Consider the following 18,873-nt stretch of genomic DNA (forward strand, 5'->3'; position numbering starts at 1 on the left):
TTTCCAAGATTTATCTAAAAGATTTTGGTGTTACCATCTGTTGTTGGTGCCTTTGTTTGTTTTTGATTTATAACTGCCTAAATGTTCTAATATTGCAATAAGTTTGTTGATGTTTTCTTAAAGAATTGTGTATGTGTGTGTGTGTGTGGGGGGGGGGGTTACACAGCAATTAAAGTGATCTGATACAAGTGATTCTGAATCTGAGTTTTATTGTCCTACGCATTCAGGATGTAATTGTAAGACTTTTTTTTTTTTTTTTTATCATTTTAAGAACTTTGTTTAAATAGTCCCCCTCTTTGAAATTGACAAAACTTTCAGGAAAATAAAGCTTTACTTTAGTTGGTTAAATGGATTACATAAAGTTGGCTCTGTCTAATGTAACAAAGCTTTAAGACATTTCTTGGCTTATTTAAAAACACCTTTTCTCACCTCATGTTTTAGGTATTTAAATCTAAAATTCACTACCAAAACTTTTAAGCTTTGATCTTTATTACATTTTGCAGCTACATACTTCATGTATGTATTGAATATTTGGGATTACAAAATACACCACATGGAAAAGATCATTTTTCTTTTTAATCTAAAATCGGATTTGATAGAAAAGAGTTAATTGCTATGATTCCCCTGACTCATAAGTTTGTTTCTTATTTGGAGGCAAAAGCATCATGAACATCTGCAACATAGAGCAAGACAACCTCAGCCTGCTGAGGCATGGGCATCTAGCTTAAAGGAACCAACACGGGTTGAAAAATAGTCTTTCAGCAGAACAACAATCCCAGATACAAGAGAATGGTTTAATCCATAGAGAACAATCATGAGCCTAATGAAGAATTGCTATCCGTTACCACACATGATTATTTGGTTGACATGCCATCTCATACCTGATTTTGATGGTCACGTTTAGAAATTTTTTTTTTCACATGTATAGCTTGCAGCCACCCTCCAGATAACTTGTAATTGTAATTTTGAGGGCAGATTACTGTACAAAACAAGTAGGTCTGACTATTTTAACTGTTTTGATCATGTTTACGTTTTGAGTTACTAAGGGAAAAAATAGTTACTAACTGACCCAAGAAGAAATATGATTCTCTTAAGTGATCACCCACTGCTGAGGTTAAAGCAGTAATGTGAAGAACATATCCTACTTCACTTTGTCTAAGGGTGGCAAGTCTAGGAGAGCATTCTTGCAGGTTGATTAGGCTGCCATGGATAATGCAGCCGAGCCTATAAAACTTGCTGGGGAGTGTGGTAATTGTAGAAGGGGAAGTAGTTCAGGCCTGGAGTCCCTCATAGGGTGGCTTTGTCTGGCCTCTGCTCCTGCTGCTTCTTCAGTTTGGTTTGTGTGTGGCAGCATAACAGTACTTGGTCATAAAAAAAAAAAAAGACCAGTCTGGTATTTGCCACTCTTCTTAATGAACATCTTGGAGAATTATTTTGTGAGTGAGACCTTATTAGGTACTAGCCAGCAGAATATCCCCTTTCAGATCAATTTGAGGCAAACAGTAGTATCCTGCTTCAAGACGTATCAGCCTGAAACATTTCTGCTAAGAAAATAGAATTAATTTGAATCTATCCTGCTTTATTATGGCTAAAACTGGACGTTCAAATTTAAAATGTTTCAATAAGAAGTGCAGTTTCATGTTTAAGAAAAATAATCTGTTCTACAAAGCTTTTTTCCCCCCTACTAATGGCATCCGCTCTTCCAAAAATAAAACAAAAGCCAAAGGGATTTAAACAAGCAAAACAAGTGGATCCATTTGATCACAAATGATCTTGGATATAAAAAGGGCTTTTAACCAAATATCAGCAGAAAAATAGACACAATCATGCCTTTGAAATTACTCATAGTGTCAAATAAAACATAAATCTGAAACGCATCACACAGGAGGTCCCAGAACGCAGCGTGTGCACTATGCATCTCTGGGTCAGGTGGGGGGGGAGCGCGGGACATTAGTCGTCCGAGTCTGTGTCGTGGCGTCTTCTCTGGCTTTGTGTGGCACCAGCAGGGGCTTTCTTATGGAAGGCAGAGTTACTGCGGGCAGGAGACCCCCTGTCAGAAGTGTCTGTGTCATGCCTATGCCGTCGATGATGGGGGCGGGAAGGCTGTCGCTCGGCCTTTGCTCCCTCCCTTGAATGGCTGTCATGGGGTCTGGCTCCACTCTGACTATGGTATGATGGATTATGATGATGGTGGTCCTTTCTGTGTCTGAAAGGTAAAAGGAAACAATCAATGAGTGGGGCATCCAATAAGACGTAGCACACAGTTGGGCACAAGCGACTGCCTGGTGCTTTATGGGGCAATGCACACAGTAAAGGGTTTGCTTTAAAAGGTCATTCCAATAGCTGCACATGTAGAATATATTATTCTCTCACTCCCAAACTTATTTCTCTCACAGGCATTTTAAATCCTAAATACAAAGGAAATGCAAAACAATAAAAAGAAAAAGAAAACTTCAGTATGCAAAATATAGAAGTATCTTAGCGCCCTCAAGTGGTGATGCAGTATTTTGCATTTTGTGTTAAAATCTACAGAAAATTTAGGCAGACAGACCCAAGTAGTGATGAATTAGTTTAGAAAAGAATAAAAAAAAACATGGATATTGTGGTAATAAGCATATACAAAGAAATGCTGCTAATTTTTAAAAACAGGAAGAAAAAAAAAAACAAGACTGAAAAAATATTCAGCTTTGCAGAATAAAAAAACTTTAAAGATCTTTTACAAAAGACACATTATATAGTTTTGAAAATAATGCATAAAGGTTCCTTTAAAAGTCTGGATTTAAAAGTTTAAAATTTATATAAAAAAAAATTATTTCAGATCGTTCTTTATTTTAGCTTCTGTATCTCCCCCTAGTGGCCTGAGAAGTGTATTGTTTCTTATTTAAATGGAAGCAGGATTTTTTTTCCCCAGGCACCAGGCAGGAGCTGGAAATCTCCAGCATCAGAGGGCAGGACATGTTTTTCTTTCTATCAGCCACAAAGTCATATTTCAGCATGCCAACACCTTTAACAGAAATGTTAACACTGTGCAAATAAACTACTATAAAAAAAACTTTTCTAACTAGAATGATTGAAGTAGAATGAAATCAAGGAATTTATAATAATTTTTTACCAGCAGGGTATTCAATGTCTAGGTCTTGTGTTTTGCTAAGCAAGAGAAAATTCAGATTACTGCCGATCCAAGAATATTCATCCTCCATAATGATTATAACCCTGACAATAAAATTGACTTTAAATTACTTTCAATAACTATTTAAAGCTCAGTTTTTAATCGCTGTATTCACCATTTAGTCGTTTCAGTTTTCTGTAATAGCATCAATAAAGAAGCCACATCTGTCCTTTCCATCACACTGCCTTAGATGCTATTGCTCAGAGAATAATCAGTTTCCAAGTTTTAAGTTTCTGTGAACAAGTACTAATTTACCAGTTTCATGTCTCCAAAGAATAACAAAGATTAAAAATTACTCTGGATATTAATACAAAATGTGAGATCTAACTGATTTTGAAAAAATGTCCAATTTAAGTTTATATTTAGTTATCATTTTCAGTAGCAAAAGCAGAATCTGCCCTTCAAATTAGAAGATGTTTAGCAGATGTTCAGCAGCAGGTATCAAATAAAGCATTAGACAGAATGTGAATGTGTTTTTCACCTGCTAAAATTAAATGAAACATTTCAATCATTTTTGTTTCTGTAAAAAGTAAAGTTTCACATAATTGAAGCCCCATATGTTTAAATGTAAAAGCATTATAATAATAATAATGTAGGCTTTGTAAATAATGCATCAGAGCAAGCCTTTCTACACTGCAAAAAAACAAATTCTAAATAAATTATTCTTATTTTAAAATAAGTGCACTTGTTATTGAATTCAAGAGGTAAGTGAGACAATTTGCCAATGGAGCAAGATAATTTAATTAAAATAAAAAACAATTGCATTGTCTTATTTCAAGTGCATATTATCCAATTAGTTTATTTGAAGAGTAAAAATATGCATTCCATTGGTAAATCATCTGATTTACATACTCAAATTAAGGGTAAATACACCTACTCTAAAGCCCCTCTCACACCTTGGTGATTTAGACCAGCGTATGCCTGTTGTACAAAAATCTGGTAAAAACGCTGCTATACGGCGATTACGTCAAGAAGTTTTGAGCATGCTCAAAACTTCCCAACGTATGAGAGCGTCTGCCATACGTGGGCCATAAGTTATAGGTATATTATCTGATCGTTGACATATGTTAAGCGTACGTTACTCATAAGTTGTGGCATCTAGCTTATCCAAAACCTATGAGAAACTTGTGCATAACTCATGCTTAACTTATCAAGAACTTACCCCCAATGTATATGAACGTATCTGACGTGATTCAGACAACCGCTGAACGCGTTTCTAACTTACAGCTACCATTTAATAGCATTGTGGCACCGTTTTGATATAAAATGGGTTCACAGGAGCATCCCAGCAGTGCGTTATGCATAAGATAGGCTGTTGTTGGACATAAGTTCTGGACTCGTTATAAATGTGCTATGCATACGCCCAAAATTGAAAAAAATACATAGAAAGCTCAGCGTATAGCAGCGTTTTAGGAGATTCTGGGACGTCAGGCATAACCTGGCTAAATCGGCAAGGTGTGACAGGGTCCTAAGACATTTTTACTTATTTCTAGATCGTTTTTTTTTTCAGTGTAATGCTCATGGTAAAATTTGGGTGAAGTTTTGGATTTGATATGTTTTGATTATTTTGTGATATTACTGAGAACATGGCACTTCATGACCCAAAGTTTTGAAGGAAATCTCAGTCAAACCTTTTTCTATCATCGGAGGATGAGGAGGACGATGAATCTTGTCTTTTCCTTTTCCTCTTTTTTTCCTTCTTCTTTTTCTCCTTTTTGTTCTTCTTTTCTTTCTTTTTCTTTTTACTCTCATGTATACTGAAATTAAACAGAGGTTATTAAAACCAGGCTCACATTTCATGAGGTCTGGTTAATGCTGAATGTGAGTACAATTCTGCATATTTACCCTTGTTCTGTCTCTTCTTCTTTTGCAGCGCTCTCAGCTGATATTGTTGCTGGTGTTTCTTGACGACTTTCAGTCTTGTGATGCTGCACGACAAGCATAGTTACATTTGTTGCACAGAGGTGTAGATTACAGTAGGAAATCTTGAAACTGAACTCACCGTAAAAATCGGCAGACCCATTTTAGCCGCTTCTTTCTCTTTCTGGGACAGCAACATTTTCCGTGACCCCACACTTCAAACACAAACGGTCAAGAAAAGCAAGCACATAATATTAGTGCTAATTGTATTTGTATTGTATAGCACTACTGAAGCATGAGGTAATTCAGAGAACTTTGCAACCAAATAGGAACAGCTGGTAAACTGGTAATAATTTATCCAGTGAGGGAAAAAATCCAAAGGAAAATCTAAAGTAAATTAATAGAAATGACAAAAACATAAGTTTTAACTGCAAAAAATAAAAAATCCTACAAGGTTGAGATATGCATTAAGACCCACAATTATTTAGTACCCTATAGAGCATTTATGACATTTGAAAAGTGATTTACACTCTAGGACTGATTAAGACTACTGAGATAGACTCGATTAGCTAGTGTTAGCCAGGACTACAGCTGCAGCATTTGGATGAGCAACCTGATGTTTGATCGAAATTACAAACAAAAAAGTATGTAGAAAATAAATGCAGGGAAAATGTTATGAAATAATAGGTTGAGTAAGTAAATACTTTAGTTGGATGTTAAATTTTAGTAGAGTCCAAAGCATTACTGTATTTTCCTTCATTGGATCCAAAAACAAGTTTGTGTTTTCCTGCAGTAAATCAGAAGACCCTTGTGATATAAACATAGTGTGTGCATATCATGAACAAATCATCTAATAGACTGTGATAATGCAGTGTACAGCAAATATAAAGTTGGATCATATAGATACTGAATAAATGTGTCCTAAGAATGAAGCCTTGAGTATCCCTACAAATTCTCCAATCAGATAATAATCGGAAAACGACAAGAGTTGTTTCATCAAGCCACATTATGGACATTAGAGATATAAAATACCATATATTTACATTCCTTATTTCAGGCTGCAGTAAAAAACTAAAATCCAGTAAAACCAAGACTGTTTCATGCTGCAGGGACATATTTCATTGTATAGTTTTACCACTGCAGTCTCAATGCCGTGGTGTGGTTGAAGCCATCTGGAAAGCACTTAAGTCACATTTGCCTTTTATGTACAAACTGCTATACGTTTTCTAAAAAACTTAGGTGAGATGTGGGCTTTTGGTTTCTTAAGACCAACTCATCCAGATCAAACTTCTTTAAAATAGCCAATGTGCTCAGTAGTCAAAAGAAGTCACTTTCAGGTCACATGGATTACAGTGTTTTAACCTTCGACATGATTATCATACATCCCGACCTGAAATGGAGTCCTCACAGTGCTAAGATTCCACATTACTGTAGGAACAATACATTTCAAAGTGAGGAACCAGTGTTTATGAACTAATTCGCAGGATTTGCTTGAACCTGAGTGAAAAATATATCAACATTCATACAAGAAAGATTTGCAATTCAGAATGATTTTGAGAACTTCACTCATAGATTTCCTTTTCTAAAATTCCTTTAATTGCTTTCAAGGTGGTAGCAAAAAAATGCATTGTTACGCTTTCCCTTTATAACAATTTCAGGTTTTATGGATAATCACCTGGAGCTTCCCAAGCCTGATATACGATCCACACTCCTCTCTTCACCATCAGCCTCTTCCCTTCGACAAACCTCCACGAGATCCTGTCAAAATGTAATAAAACTTAAAACATTTGATCTTGTTGGTCGTAGAAGATTATTTTTACCCCCATTCACCATCTCACTGATTTACCTCTTTGGTAAGGCCAGTTGGTTGCCTCTTTATAATCTTGTGTCCTCTAAATTGAGAATAAAAATGTTAAATTCTGATGCACCACAGTTGCAGCATGCAGTACATGTGAGGTCATACATACAGGGCAGCCATCAGAGCCTCTTCTTCGGCGGCTTTCACAGCAGCAAGTTCTTCCTCTTTGGACAAAGCTTTGCCAGATTTTTTGTCTTTTGCATACCATGTCAGATCTTTGCCTTTCTGCCATCGTCCAACCGGGGCCATCAAAGAGTTTCCTGAAAACAAAAGAAGGCTGGGGTGAGTTTAAATGCTCATATTCTAAGGTTTAATTAGACTGAATATTGGATATATATCTGATGATCTGATATTTGCATCGATACCAGTAACGACCAGGGGCCCAATTCTGCACTAAAATGGCGGTATCGGCGAGTACCAAATAGGGCACCTATACCAAGTTTATTCAATTATTGTCACCCATTTCAGGTAGGCAATAAAAAGTTCTACTGGATTCACCTTGTATTAGTCTTTTTCCTGCTTTACAAAGGTAGGCAGCAGCTTTACAAAGTCATAAGGGCAATTATTATACATGCAAGTAGTATGCATTTCTTTGTATATACACACATCAATTTCAAACAGATGGTATCGATATCGGCCGATACTGCACAACCAGGTATCGGGGCCAAAAAACACAAATATTTTCAAATTGTTTTCTCAAAAAACTGCCTAAGACTATTTTGAGGTAGAAACTGGCAACATTGGTATGAGTTGGTTAGAAGACATTGGAGGGTTTAAAATATATATGGCTAAAAAACAAATACTGGTTCTGTTATATTGTAAATACAGTTCCACATTTCTAGAGTAAGTTTTCTCTGGTTGTGTGGAGCAAAGGTCAAAATAAAGATATTACTTCATATCAACTTCAATTTTATTGTTTGAGATTAAAAAAAAAAAAGAGTTGCACCTTCTGCTAATTAAATGTTACAGTATAAATAACCATTTGCCTGCCAATAATCATTTGCCTGCTACAGTTGTTTGGAAGAAAGTTCCTTAATCCTTAAAAAGAAATAAAAAAAAAAATTACTCATAATAAATGCAGATAATAAAAAGAACAACAGAAATGATATGATCTGGCAAATAGAGAAACAATAGAAAGAAACCAGAATATTTACAGCTGTAAAACAACAAAGAGTTTTAAAATAAAGATTTGAGCTTTGGTAAATATTCTCACTGACCACATTTTTTTTTCTTTATCCCCGGAAGCTTATCTATTTTGACTGTTTGGATACATTAGGGAATAATTTGTATCTTTGCTATCTAATTTACAAGAAAGCAAATAATGAATCAATGTTCTTATCCAAGACGTGTTAAAAAAAACTCCAAATTCTGATAGAATGACACCTTTATTTACAGATATCTATCTTATTTAGAAATAGAAGTATATCAATATATTACAATAGGTGAAATATATTCTTAAAAATAAATGGGACACTTCGACGATGTTCTAGTTTACAGAGATGCACTTAAATGTGTTTCATAAAAATAAGATGACATCAAGTTTGTTTCTTTTTATGTGAAACTCTAAAACTTTTTACCAACACAGTTAATTGTTAAATTTACCATCCGTTTGCTAGAGATAGCCTCTCAACATAAAACGTAGCTATAAGTTGTGCAAGTTTACATTTGCTCTCCTTTATGTGCTACGTCGCTGCTGTAGTCTGGCATGCTGACTAGCTGGGCAGCGGTCAGCACAGACACACTCTTTATGCTCAGAGTGAAAAGCAATGTGAAAGTGGGAACCAACTGTGCCCAGGGAACAAAAATACGTCTGTAAATAGGAAGAAAATAAATTCCATCCAGACTCTACGCAATGAGGGACTCCATATCAAAAGGTATGGGACTGCAGTGGGTGAGGCCAACATGTGCTTATAAGCTGCTATTTTCAGCTATCGTCGCCTCTCGTTAGCTGTCTGGTTAGCTCGGATAAGGTAGGCATTTGAACTCACCCAGATAATTCTCTCTGTGTTTATCGACTTTTACGTCATCCCAGTTGAATTGGTCCTGGCCTCCGCGTAGGCCCCCAGATCTTGAAGAACCAAACATTTTGTTTTAGCAGAATAAAGTCAGAGTTAGAGTAAACAACACGCTCCTAGCGCGCTCAGCTAACGCTAGCAACCCGAACCGCTAGCAACCCGAACAGGCCTTTGACTCATTCATCCGGGGAAGTTGTGCGGTGAGTTAACTTCCTAGTATCGACGGGAGCAACAAGTTAACGGTTGTTTCTTTTTTGGGAAACTTTGGCTTATTCGAGCGGCTTTTTTTTTTTTTAACGTAGCTAAATAACGTGTAGCAAGTTAGCCCGCTTTTTTCACGTAGCTATAGTAACGCGTTCAAAGCTTGCGTACAGCCGCTACAAACTACTTCCTGTAAGTCCTTTTTTTAGATACACAAATCACAACGGAAATTTCTTAAGTTTTAAAAACAATGCTCGTTGCTTAAAAAAAAAAAAATTATCGAAGAAATATCGAGTTTCCGCGTTTTCTCGCGCGTGATTTTGACGTTGAACGTTGATGTTTTGGTTCGCAGTGATGACGTAGCCAGCACAGTTTTCTCTAATGGCTCTTACAACGAAAGCCCAGGCCAGGGGAGGAAGAAAATCCTCCGGACACGGTCTCAGAGGCTGGAAATAATCTAACCTCCGATGTACCTGAGACATTTTGCCAGGTTATTTTCAGGTAGGAAGGATGATGTTTGTGTTTGTCGCTTCCTTTCATCTAGGATGTCTTTATTATCTGGGAGTGCCATTCATTCCTTGAGGCGGCTTGTTGACATTGCAGACCAGGAAAAGATGGAGCTGGAATGTAGAGGGGTTTCATCGCAGTGGCAAGATAGCTGAGTTTTTTTTTACGCGTGGTTGACTTATTAATAACTGGTAACAAGGATGTCGTACAGACAATCAAAAAAAGACCTGTAGCAACACATGTACAGACTGAATTTTTTTTTCCTTCTCTAACGGTCGCATTATTAATCTGCAACATTACATTTATATGCATATTAAAAATGTGGGCTTTTCTTGTCCAGAATCAGCTTTATTAGCCAAGTTTTGGTTCTTGAATAAGTATTTTATCTTTAATTTCCATCTCTAACATCATGCCATCATTAGATTAAAATGTAATATTCTGCAAATTCTCTACTAAAGTTGATTCTTTGCAAAAATGTATAAAAAAAAAAATTATACATGCACGCTTATTGTCATATTTTTTTTAACTCTGTTTATCCATGAAATTCTCACAGCTTATTGATCTGTAAAAACAGAAAATTAAAATAGTCAATTTGAGAAAAAATTAAATGCAGATGGATTTAAAACCAAAATGAAATATATAAGACAATATTATCTATTTGCTTTTTCAAAGCAGACCATCAGCTCTTATTCCCACCTCTGCCACAATAGTCCAGAATATTAATCATAATATTTATAGGATTTTTGTTTTTTTTTTGTATTTCAATTTCAGTAAACTTTTAAACTCTGAATATAGTAGTAGTGTTTAATTTATTTTTGAGCAGGATTTTGATGAGATTTGTATTTTACCCAGTAATTATTTAAAGCTGCCATCATCCTCCTCATTATGGTTTGTTGTAAATTCCCATGGTAGAAACAGTCTATCATCTTTTCTAGTAAGTCAGTTTTTGAAAGTACCATAACACTTTATGACTTTTAACCCTGAGTCAAAGTGCATTTTCATAGTGCAGTCGTGAGACTTTTGTATCTGGATTGTTATTCAGAACAGACTGTCGACACTCATGACTGCATAGAAGATAACACTTTAGCTGCAAAATCATCTTTGTTTAGGGGGAACTAATTAGCGCTGCAAGGCTGCTCTAAGATCATTATTCTCTACGTTTATTTTTTTGCATCAAAAGAGTTTCTTTGTTTAATTTCTGATTCCTGAAAATCTGCCTTTTCACATTTAACCCAAGTCTTTTAGCCAATGAAACTGCAAATCAATGTGTGAAATAAAAATAAAAGGAGAATCCTGGTATATGCATGTGCCAAATATTGTAAAGCCTTATTTAATGCATTATTTATCTCAAAATCTAGAAATAATTAGTAATTTTATAATCAAAATGTCTTTTAGTTTGTAATTTTGACTAGAGTTTTAAGCACCTTATGCTGCTCCTGTGATTTAACTTAACTCTGGTAAACTCCAGTCACATGAGGGATGCTGCATGGGTTTAGGATCAGTTATGGTGCTGTTTCCAATAAGTGTCAGCACATGCTGCTTGTAGTGCCATGTGACTTTCATTTGTCTTCATGCATCTTCCTATTAAGGAGAAATGGCAGATTATCTCAAAATGAACGTCTCTGCAAGTCACAAGGAGCCACACTACCACATAACAGTTATGACATTGTTAACTGCAGTTACTGAGATTTTATTGTAAATAAGCCCTAAAGCTATCTGCCTGGTTTTATTATTAATAGATACAGGGTGAAATATGAAGGTCTTTCAAATTGGGCTTGGCTAATTCATTTTAGCCAATTCAGTGTTAAAATTTTAGGGCTGAACAATTAATCAGATTAATCAATTATTGAAATAATCATTTACTTATTTAGTAATCGATTATTTGTTAACTGGAGTGTAGAAACTCTAAAACATGCCTTTAGCTGACAGAGCAATCCACTTAGTGCATTAATTATATTAAAATTGTAAAAAAAAAAAAAAAATGTGTAAACATTTTGAATTTAAGATAAAAATCTTTTTCGTCTGTCTATATACTCTATCCAGAACTCCTCAGGTGGAAACGTTTTAGTTTCACCTGGTTTAATTTAGTAAAAAATCTTCTGGGAACCTTTGGCTATCCAATTATTATTCGATTACTCAAAAAATGATTTGACAGATTAATTAGTTTGCAAAATATCGTTAGTTGCAGCCCTAAAACGTTCCTTGATAAAGTGACTGAAGATGTAAATTCTGTTACTCATTTATTCGTTTAAATATTAACCTTGCCATGATCAAAAACAATTCACATTAAATGCAATTCTGCATGTCATTAAAAAAACATGATTTTGTTTAGAATTGTTTAAAATAGAGAACACAGTGCTCTATTTTTTTTCTTCTGGAAATCCAAATTGCTTATAGTTAGTTGTACTTTGATCTTCTAAAGTTATATAATCATCCAAAAAGAAAAAAAAAAAAATCCTACACATACCCGGGTCTTGTTTGTAATTCACCAAGCATCTTTGGATAGATGGATAGATGTTCTCCATAAGCAGAAGTGATAGTATGAATGCAGTCCTATTAGTGCATATCAGTTGTTTAGGTGCGTTCAGTAAAGTTTTTTACAGTAATTTTATTTAACTCAAAAACTCATTGTTCATTACTGGCAGGTAGGGATGTCTCTGTCCAAGATTAGCCGAAAAACAAGTATCGGCTTGCACCTAAAAGCTCCGATATTAGCAAGTTAATAGAAACATTCATCATACATCTATCCAATTCTTTTTCATGTGTTTGTATCATTGGTTAATAAAACATGGATCAGATGTTTTTATACTTTGGTTGACTTTTTTCTATTGGACGTAAATGCTTTGATCAAGCCTTTTCTTCCATTCCCCGCTTAAATAAGTAATAAAAGTATGTATGATTTGTGTTTATATTGTATAGGATCAGTATCACATATAAAATGGAAAAGTTGTACGGAGAGATCCCCACTTTCAGGTTGATTTATTTAAAGCATTTATTTCTAATAGCTCTGGTGATAATAGCAGACAGTGCATATACTGCCAGAAAAAGCGGAATTATCATCATAATAAAGCTTGTCACAAGAGGGAGGCATCAAGAGCTCGAAAAGCTAAAAGAAAATGCTACGCTGACTTTGGACTTGATGTGACATTGCACCATTAGATGAAAAGTCACAAAGGATTTTGAGCCTCTTTGCTCTTCTTCTAGAGTCTGCAACTTTTATTTAAACAATGAATTTAGGCAACTCAGTCAAGAGTCCAGTCTCATTCTTCGTATTCCATCTGATTGTAACTTGATTATGGCTCTGTGATATTGCTGATACCCATATAAGTCTTTTTCTTATCAGTCAATATTAATAGTTATGGATACGTTTCTTGTTGTACCTATTCTATATAAGGAGAAGGGGAAAGGGAAGAATTTAAATTGTTACCACATTTAATCCTAACTTTTGAAAAAATCAGTCCCTACCACTAACCTGGCTTAGCTTGGCCATGAGGGTTACAAGGCTACCGGTAAATAATTTCCTATGTCTGCATCCCCCACAATGCAATGGGATTCTGGGTTGGATGTTTTTTCTATTGGTATTGATCACTTTTACAAAATATATTACGGTAATATTGTTTTATTGCTCAGCCCTAAACTTAATGAAGTCTCACTTTCCAAGTCATACATCATTTCTAATTTAATTATCCATTTTATATCACCATCAAATCTCCAGTCCTTTCTGTACTTTCTCTATTTTTTTAAAGTAATTATTGACAAACTTGTAATTGGTGATAATTATGTGATGTAAAGGCTTGAAATAAGTCACTCAATGTGAAAGTGAATCCTCTACTCAGCTCAATCACTTGTTGCTAGGCACTGGGTTAAAGTGATAGCAACGCCCTCTTGCTTTCTCCTCCCCTTCAGTTTCAGCTTTCAGGCTGTTTTTTCCTAATCAAACTCTCACCATTTACTTCAGCTCCTCACCTGCTCTTCCTCTCTGTGTCTCGGTAAAAAGGTAAGGAGAAAAACATCAGGGCCCCTTTTAATCTTTGTTAGAGCAGTCTGAAAACAGTCATCAGTATCTGAGTAGATGTAGAAAAGGTGTTAATATTTGAGTCAAAATTGATTCTTGGCTTAAAAACTAGAATGTTGCTGTATAATTTGACTTTAAGTGGTTTTAAATTGGTTTGTCTGGAATCCATGATTTAAAAAAAACAAAACAACAGAGCTTCTCCTTTAGCTTTGCGTAGTTCAGCATTTTTTTGGTATCACTTTTAAGAACAATAATTTCCAGTTATTGCTTTAGTGACACTGCGGCTCTCTAAGGAGGCGACTGTCTCTTTTCCTGTGAGGGTTAAACCACAGCCTTGTTTTTCTCTTTAGTGTCACACCGTTGTTTTATTATAGGAAACATTTATGATGTTTTTTTTGTTGTTTTTTTTTTTCTGAGACAGATGTTGTTTTTTTGACGAGTCAAGCTTCCTGCTCCACCTAAAGAGTCAATTAACGAGCTCCAGTCTTTTTCTCCTCTTGTCTTTCAGCTATGGCTGGACCAAGGCCTGTGGTGTTTAGTGGCCCGTCCGGGGCAGGAAAAAGCACTCTGCTGAAGAAACTCATCAAAGAACATGACAATGTGTTTGGCTTCAGTGTCTCCCGTAAGTGTGGCAGGCAGTTAACTTCAACCATAAAAAGAATAACTCATGTTTCAGGCAGTAATTGTATTAGGATTTCAGGATTTTTATCTGTATTAAAATTAAAGTGCATCACGAGTTGTATGTAGCCGATTGTCTTTAATTAAGTCAATCGTCTTCTTGGTTGGTATTCTGTGTCTTTCTTTCGATATAGGCTTGGTATCAAAATTAGGTACTGAACAAAAATTTTTTGAAGCATTTCAGGAGAATTTAAAGGTTAGAACTGGTCACAATTGATTCTAAGTGCCCATTCTTAATCTTAACTTATCAATGTGTGTTATTCTATTATATATCTGTTTCTAATTATGTGGTAGTACTGTGTTCTGTTATACCATAGCAACATTTAAAACTTCTTTTTATGTTTTTGTTTTGTTTACGATGGGCTTAACTCTTCTAATTTGCTCGACAACTGATATGATGCATATAAAACTCTGAGACCTAAATAAATGCATAAGTTACAGAATCTTCTGTAATTGTTGATAAACTGCTTGCTTAAAGCTCTGGAGAATGTAACGCCCGAGTCATTTTGTCTCCTAGATACAACAAGAAACCCTCGCCCTGGAGAAGAGAACGGCAGAGGTAAAACATATCTCGTATTCTCTTTTAAAAAGAGCTTTCCAACCACTGTCTAGTTTCTTCTAAACTTATTCCCTCTACACTTAAATCGTTGGTTTATAGATTACCATTATGTTACACGGGAGAAGATGCAGGCAGCCATAGACAACGGCGAGTTTATCGAAAACGCAGAGTTTTCTGGAAACCTGTACGGCACAAGCAAAGCTGCTGTCCAAGCTGTTCAGGCCAAAAACCTCATCTGTATACTGGACATCGACATGCAGGGTGTGAAGAACATTAAGAAGACAGACCTCAACCCTATTTACATCTCCATCCAGCCGCCATCCATGGACATCCTAGTGAGCACAACTGAAATCCATGCAACCAGTTTAGCTCTGTGAGTTTTCCTACAAATAACCTGCTTGTTGGAATTAACAGGAGAAACGACTAAGAGACAGAAAAACTGAGTCGGAGGAGAGCCTGCAGAAGCGTTTAAATGCAGCCAGGGTGGAGATGGAGTTCAGTAAGGAGTTCTCCATGATTCTAAAAGCACTAAAATAAAAATCCAACAAGCATGTTTAAAGGCTAAAGCTTCTTTTTTGATCTCTCCAATTTAGGTAAAGAACCTGGCATGTTTGATGTCGTTATCGTCAATGACAATTTAGACGATGCTTATGGAAGGTTAAAACAGACTCTTCTTGAGGTGAGTTACCTTTGCAGCCCTCGTTTTCAAACATTAAAAAAGTTAAAGATAAGTTAAGAGCTGCTGTATGATGCTGATTCTAGACACTAGAGGCAGATGAGGCTACACAGGTAAAAAAAAAGATCAAAGCATGTGTTTGCAAATTAGAAGACATCTAATAGTGTTAATGGGTTCCACTTACTTCAGCTCACATATGGGCATGTAGAAACAAGTAGAGGCTCACTGATAACTGCAGAACAAGCATAGATAATTATTAAAGGGAACTGATGAAAAAATAGGCATCGTGTTACTAGCTTACCCAGTCGAAGACTTTACTCACCTTTTCTTTCTAAAATAGCTCAAACTCTTTCAGACTGGATGGAGAATATCTGTAGACATCAAAGTCTTGCTTCAGATTCTTGATTGGATTTAGGTCTGGACTTTGACTAGGCCATTCTAAAACTTGGATATACGTTCTCCCACTGTATTTTAAGGGTTGTTGTACTGCTGAAAGGTTAAGAGTGAGTCTATAGGTTAAACTGACAGATATAAACTTTGGAATTTTCAATCACAATTCAGGGTTTCCTTCAAACTCTTGATAAATTGGCCAGCATTTGGAACTTCAGTATTTTACTTTATTTATCATGTCTGATTAAGTATCAGCAGAAAAAAAAATAAGAATGAAAAGTTTTCATTACATAGATTAAACCTTCTAGTTTCTGCCTTGTTTTTGTTTTTACATAGTTTTATATTTCAGTTGATGATCATTGGTTTTGGTCTTGCAGATAGCAATTTTAGTCCAACTCCATCATTTTTGAGTGACTGAACGACTTAATGATATAAAGGAAATAAAAAAGAGGCATCTCACATTTTCACACATGGAGCATTTTGCCTCTAGATCCTCTTATCTGTGGATTTTAAACTGACCTGAAGGCTATTGAACCAAGTTTTTGTCCATCATTAAAATGTTTATATTTTCAAACTTAAGTTAAGGCAGTGCTAATTACAAAGAAAATTCAGAATATCCAAGTTCAGAACTTTCTGTTTGTTTTGTTTTTTTCTGAATGGTCTGGAAAGGTTTGAAATTTGGAGATTAAGATATTGCAGGAACCCTGCAGGGCATGGATGTTTGTTTTTATAATGATACAGGCTTGTTGTTCTCTCTGTAGGAAATTAACAAGGTCAATAAAGCCAAGACATCATAGAAGACGGCACAGCAAAGCGCCTCATCCATCCACTCCCCATGAAAGCCAAGACCACTACTACTACAAAGTACATTCCCTCAGATTATGGTCTGTTAAACTCAGACGGCATAAATTAGTGAATCTACAAACATGTATTTAGATGGAGTTGGTCAACTAGTGTATTTTTGTTTTATTTTTAATAGCCATTTATTTTTTATTCTTTATGTTTAAAGAGAATATACTCCAATGAATTTTACTTGAAATGTGACTTGCACCTTGTGGAGAAGGATTTTCATCAGACAGAGTGAATGTCTGCCCTCTTGATCACTCACCATGCCAGAGTAGCAGCAAACGGGGAGCGGCAGGATGCATTCCATCATGTGGACTAACTGGTCTGTGATGTGGACTGCTTTGGTGGGCTTTTCAAATTCTTTTCCATCTCTGGTTGTTTACTTTCAGGGGGTACATGCAAGTCAGCCATCCTTAATGAAACATTACATTTATTCCAGACTTGGTAAAGCTTTTTATATTATGTTTTTTTTCCTATGTATATGTTAACAGAATATCTCAGTTTTATTTGGATTACGTTGCACTCGAGTGAGTGAAGTCCAATTTTTTCTTAATTACTTTATCACTGTCATTCATTTTCGTTTTTATGTTATTGGGGGTGGGGTATTTGGCTATTTTAAAATTGTAGTTTTATAAAACATTTATATTATTGTGTAACTTGCTCATATTGTAGCTTTACATGTATTGTGAAATGACATTCAGAGGACTTAAAAAGATCTGCAGGACAAAATAATGTTTAGAGTTGTATATGTTCCCTCAAACAAAAAGCACAGCAAATCTATTTTTACATATGTAATTAAGGAAATCTATGGTGTGTTTGTAAATTGGTTTCCCAGCCACACCTTAAACGGTGAAGCTATAAGTCGCACCTTGTAAAATCCATTCATTTACCATGAGTTATATATTCCTGATATTGTTGTTTATTAAAGCAATAGGTCCTCTGAAATAGCATGTTACATGTTTAAAACTTCAATTAAAATGTTACAAAGGTCCTTATTTGTGTAGTCTGTTGTGTATGACTGTGACTGATAACTAATAAAAATGGACAATACCATTTCACAACATAAGGTACAGTAAATATAAGTATCTATGATGAGGGTTAAAGTTTGCAGTCAATGAAAACAAAGCTGGGTTTGTATTAACATGTTTCACAAGATCCATTAAAAAATATCTTAGGAAATATGTTATAAGGGTAGCAATGAGGTATACTGACTGGACAGGTGTCCTTTGAAATCTTCCATCGGTTACTTATGGTGCTGTAGGCAATAGGATGATTGCAGCTTGGGAGAGCTACAGCTGAAGTCTGGTGTTTTTTTTTTTTTTTTATCTTTATGTTCAGGACTGGCTTAAAATAAGGAATAAAACAGTTGAACACATGTCCTGCATACACCTGTGTGTTGTGAGGCATAAAGCACTGCCTCTGTTTTGTGAATTACAACCTGTGTAAAACCTCTGCTTCACATTTCTTTCGAAGTACCCCTGTTTGCGCACCCTTTTTAAACTACATTTTTTTCTGTGCTGAGATTTTCTCTTAATCATTCTGAATACAGCCACCTTCTTTTCAATTTACCCATTTGTTAAAACCTCCTTTTCGAGACTAACGCTGTCAGCTCGACTACTGTGTACTCGTCATCCTCCTTTTATCCAGGATTGGGTCGATGGGGCAGCAGTTTCAGCAGAGACTGGGGAAAGCCGAGGCGCTCCCATGCCAGCTGAGAGGCATAGTCCCTCCAGTCCTGGGTCGTCCCTCGGGCCTCCTCCCGTTTGGATGTGCCTTCGCAGATCATGGGGCATCCGACAAAGATGCCAGAGCCACCATAGCTGACTCTCGGTGTGGAGGAGAAGCAGCTCTTCTCCTATCCTTTCCTGGATGTTTTAGAGAGACCCCAGCCACACAGAGGAGAAAGCTAATTTCAGCCTCTTGTATCTCGTTCTTTTGGTCACGATTCATGACCATAGGTGAGTGTAGGCCAACCCGTAGATTGAGAGCTTTGCCTTTTCCCTCCGCTCCCTCTTCACCCATACAGACCTGTGCAGCGTCTGCATTATAGCGGCACAGAACCGCCTATAAATCTGCTCCATTCTTCCCTCACTCATAAA

General features: G+C 36.0%; 2 protein-coding genes across 5 annotated transcripts; one reads left to right on the top strand and one right to left on the bottom strand.

The window, feature by feature from the left end:
• Nucleotides 1-262: 262 nt before the first annotated feature.
• LOC107101617 (multiple myeloma tumor-associated protein 2 homolog) lies at nt 263-9,273 on the bottom strand. The gene is made up of 8 exons (XM_015400601.1): nt 8,876-9,273; nt 6,997-7,147; nt 6,876-6,921; nt 6,705-6,787; nt 5,172-5,244; nt 5,015-5,097; nt 4,801-4,926; nt 263-2,206 (listed from the first exon to the last, which is right to left on the bottom strand). The coding sequence occupies exons 1-8, from the start codon at nt 8,970-8,972 to the stop codon at nt 1,951-1,953; spliced, it is 915 nt and encodes a 304-aa protein (XP_015256087.1). The 5' UTR covers nt 8,973-9,273; the 3' UTR covers nt 263-1,950.
• LOC107101618 (guanylate kinase-like) lies at nt 8,582-17,765 on the top strand. 4 transcript variants are annotated; one of them, XM_015400604.1, is made up of 7 exons: nt 8,582-8,761; nt 14,134-14,247; nt 14,821-14,862; nt 14,962-15,197; nt 15,277-15,361; nt 15,456-15,541; nt 16,690-17,765. In XM_015400604.1, the coding sequence occupies exons 1-7, from the start codon at nt 8,740-8,742 to the stop codon at nt 16,723-16,725; spliced, it is 621 nt and encodes a 206-aa protein (XP_015256090.1). In that variant the 5' UTR covers nt 8,582-8,739; the 3' UTR covers nt 16,726-17,765. The 4 variants fall into 4 exon arrangements, with proteins under 4 accessions (XP_015256090.1, XP_015256092.1, XP_015256088.1 ...); XM_015400606.1 differs by lacking the exon at nt 8,582-8,761 and adding an exon at nt 8,988-9,102; XM_015400602.1 differs by lacking the exon at nt 8,582-8,761 and adding an exon at nt 9,451-9,604.
• The last annotated feature ends 1,108 nt before the right edge of the window (nt 17,766-18,873 follow it).

This window comes from Cyprinodon variegatus, unplaced genomic scaffold, assembly GCF_000732505.1.
Source record: "Cyprinodon variegatus isolate N-32 unplaced genomic scaffold, C_variegatus-1.0 Scaffold1124, whole genome shotgun sequence".
NCBI lineage: Eukaryota > Metazoa > Chordata > Actinopteri > Cyprinodontiformes > Cyprinodontidae > Cyprinodon > Cyprinodon variegatus.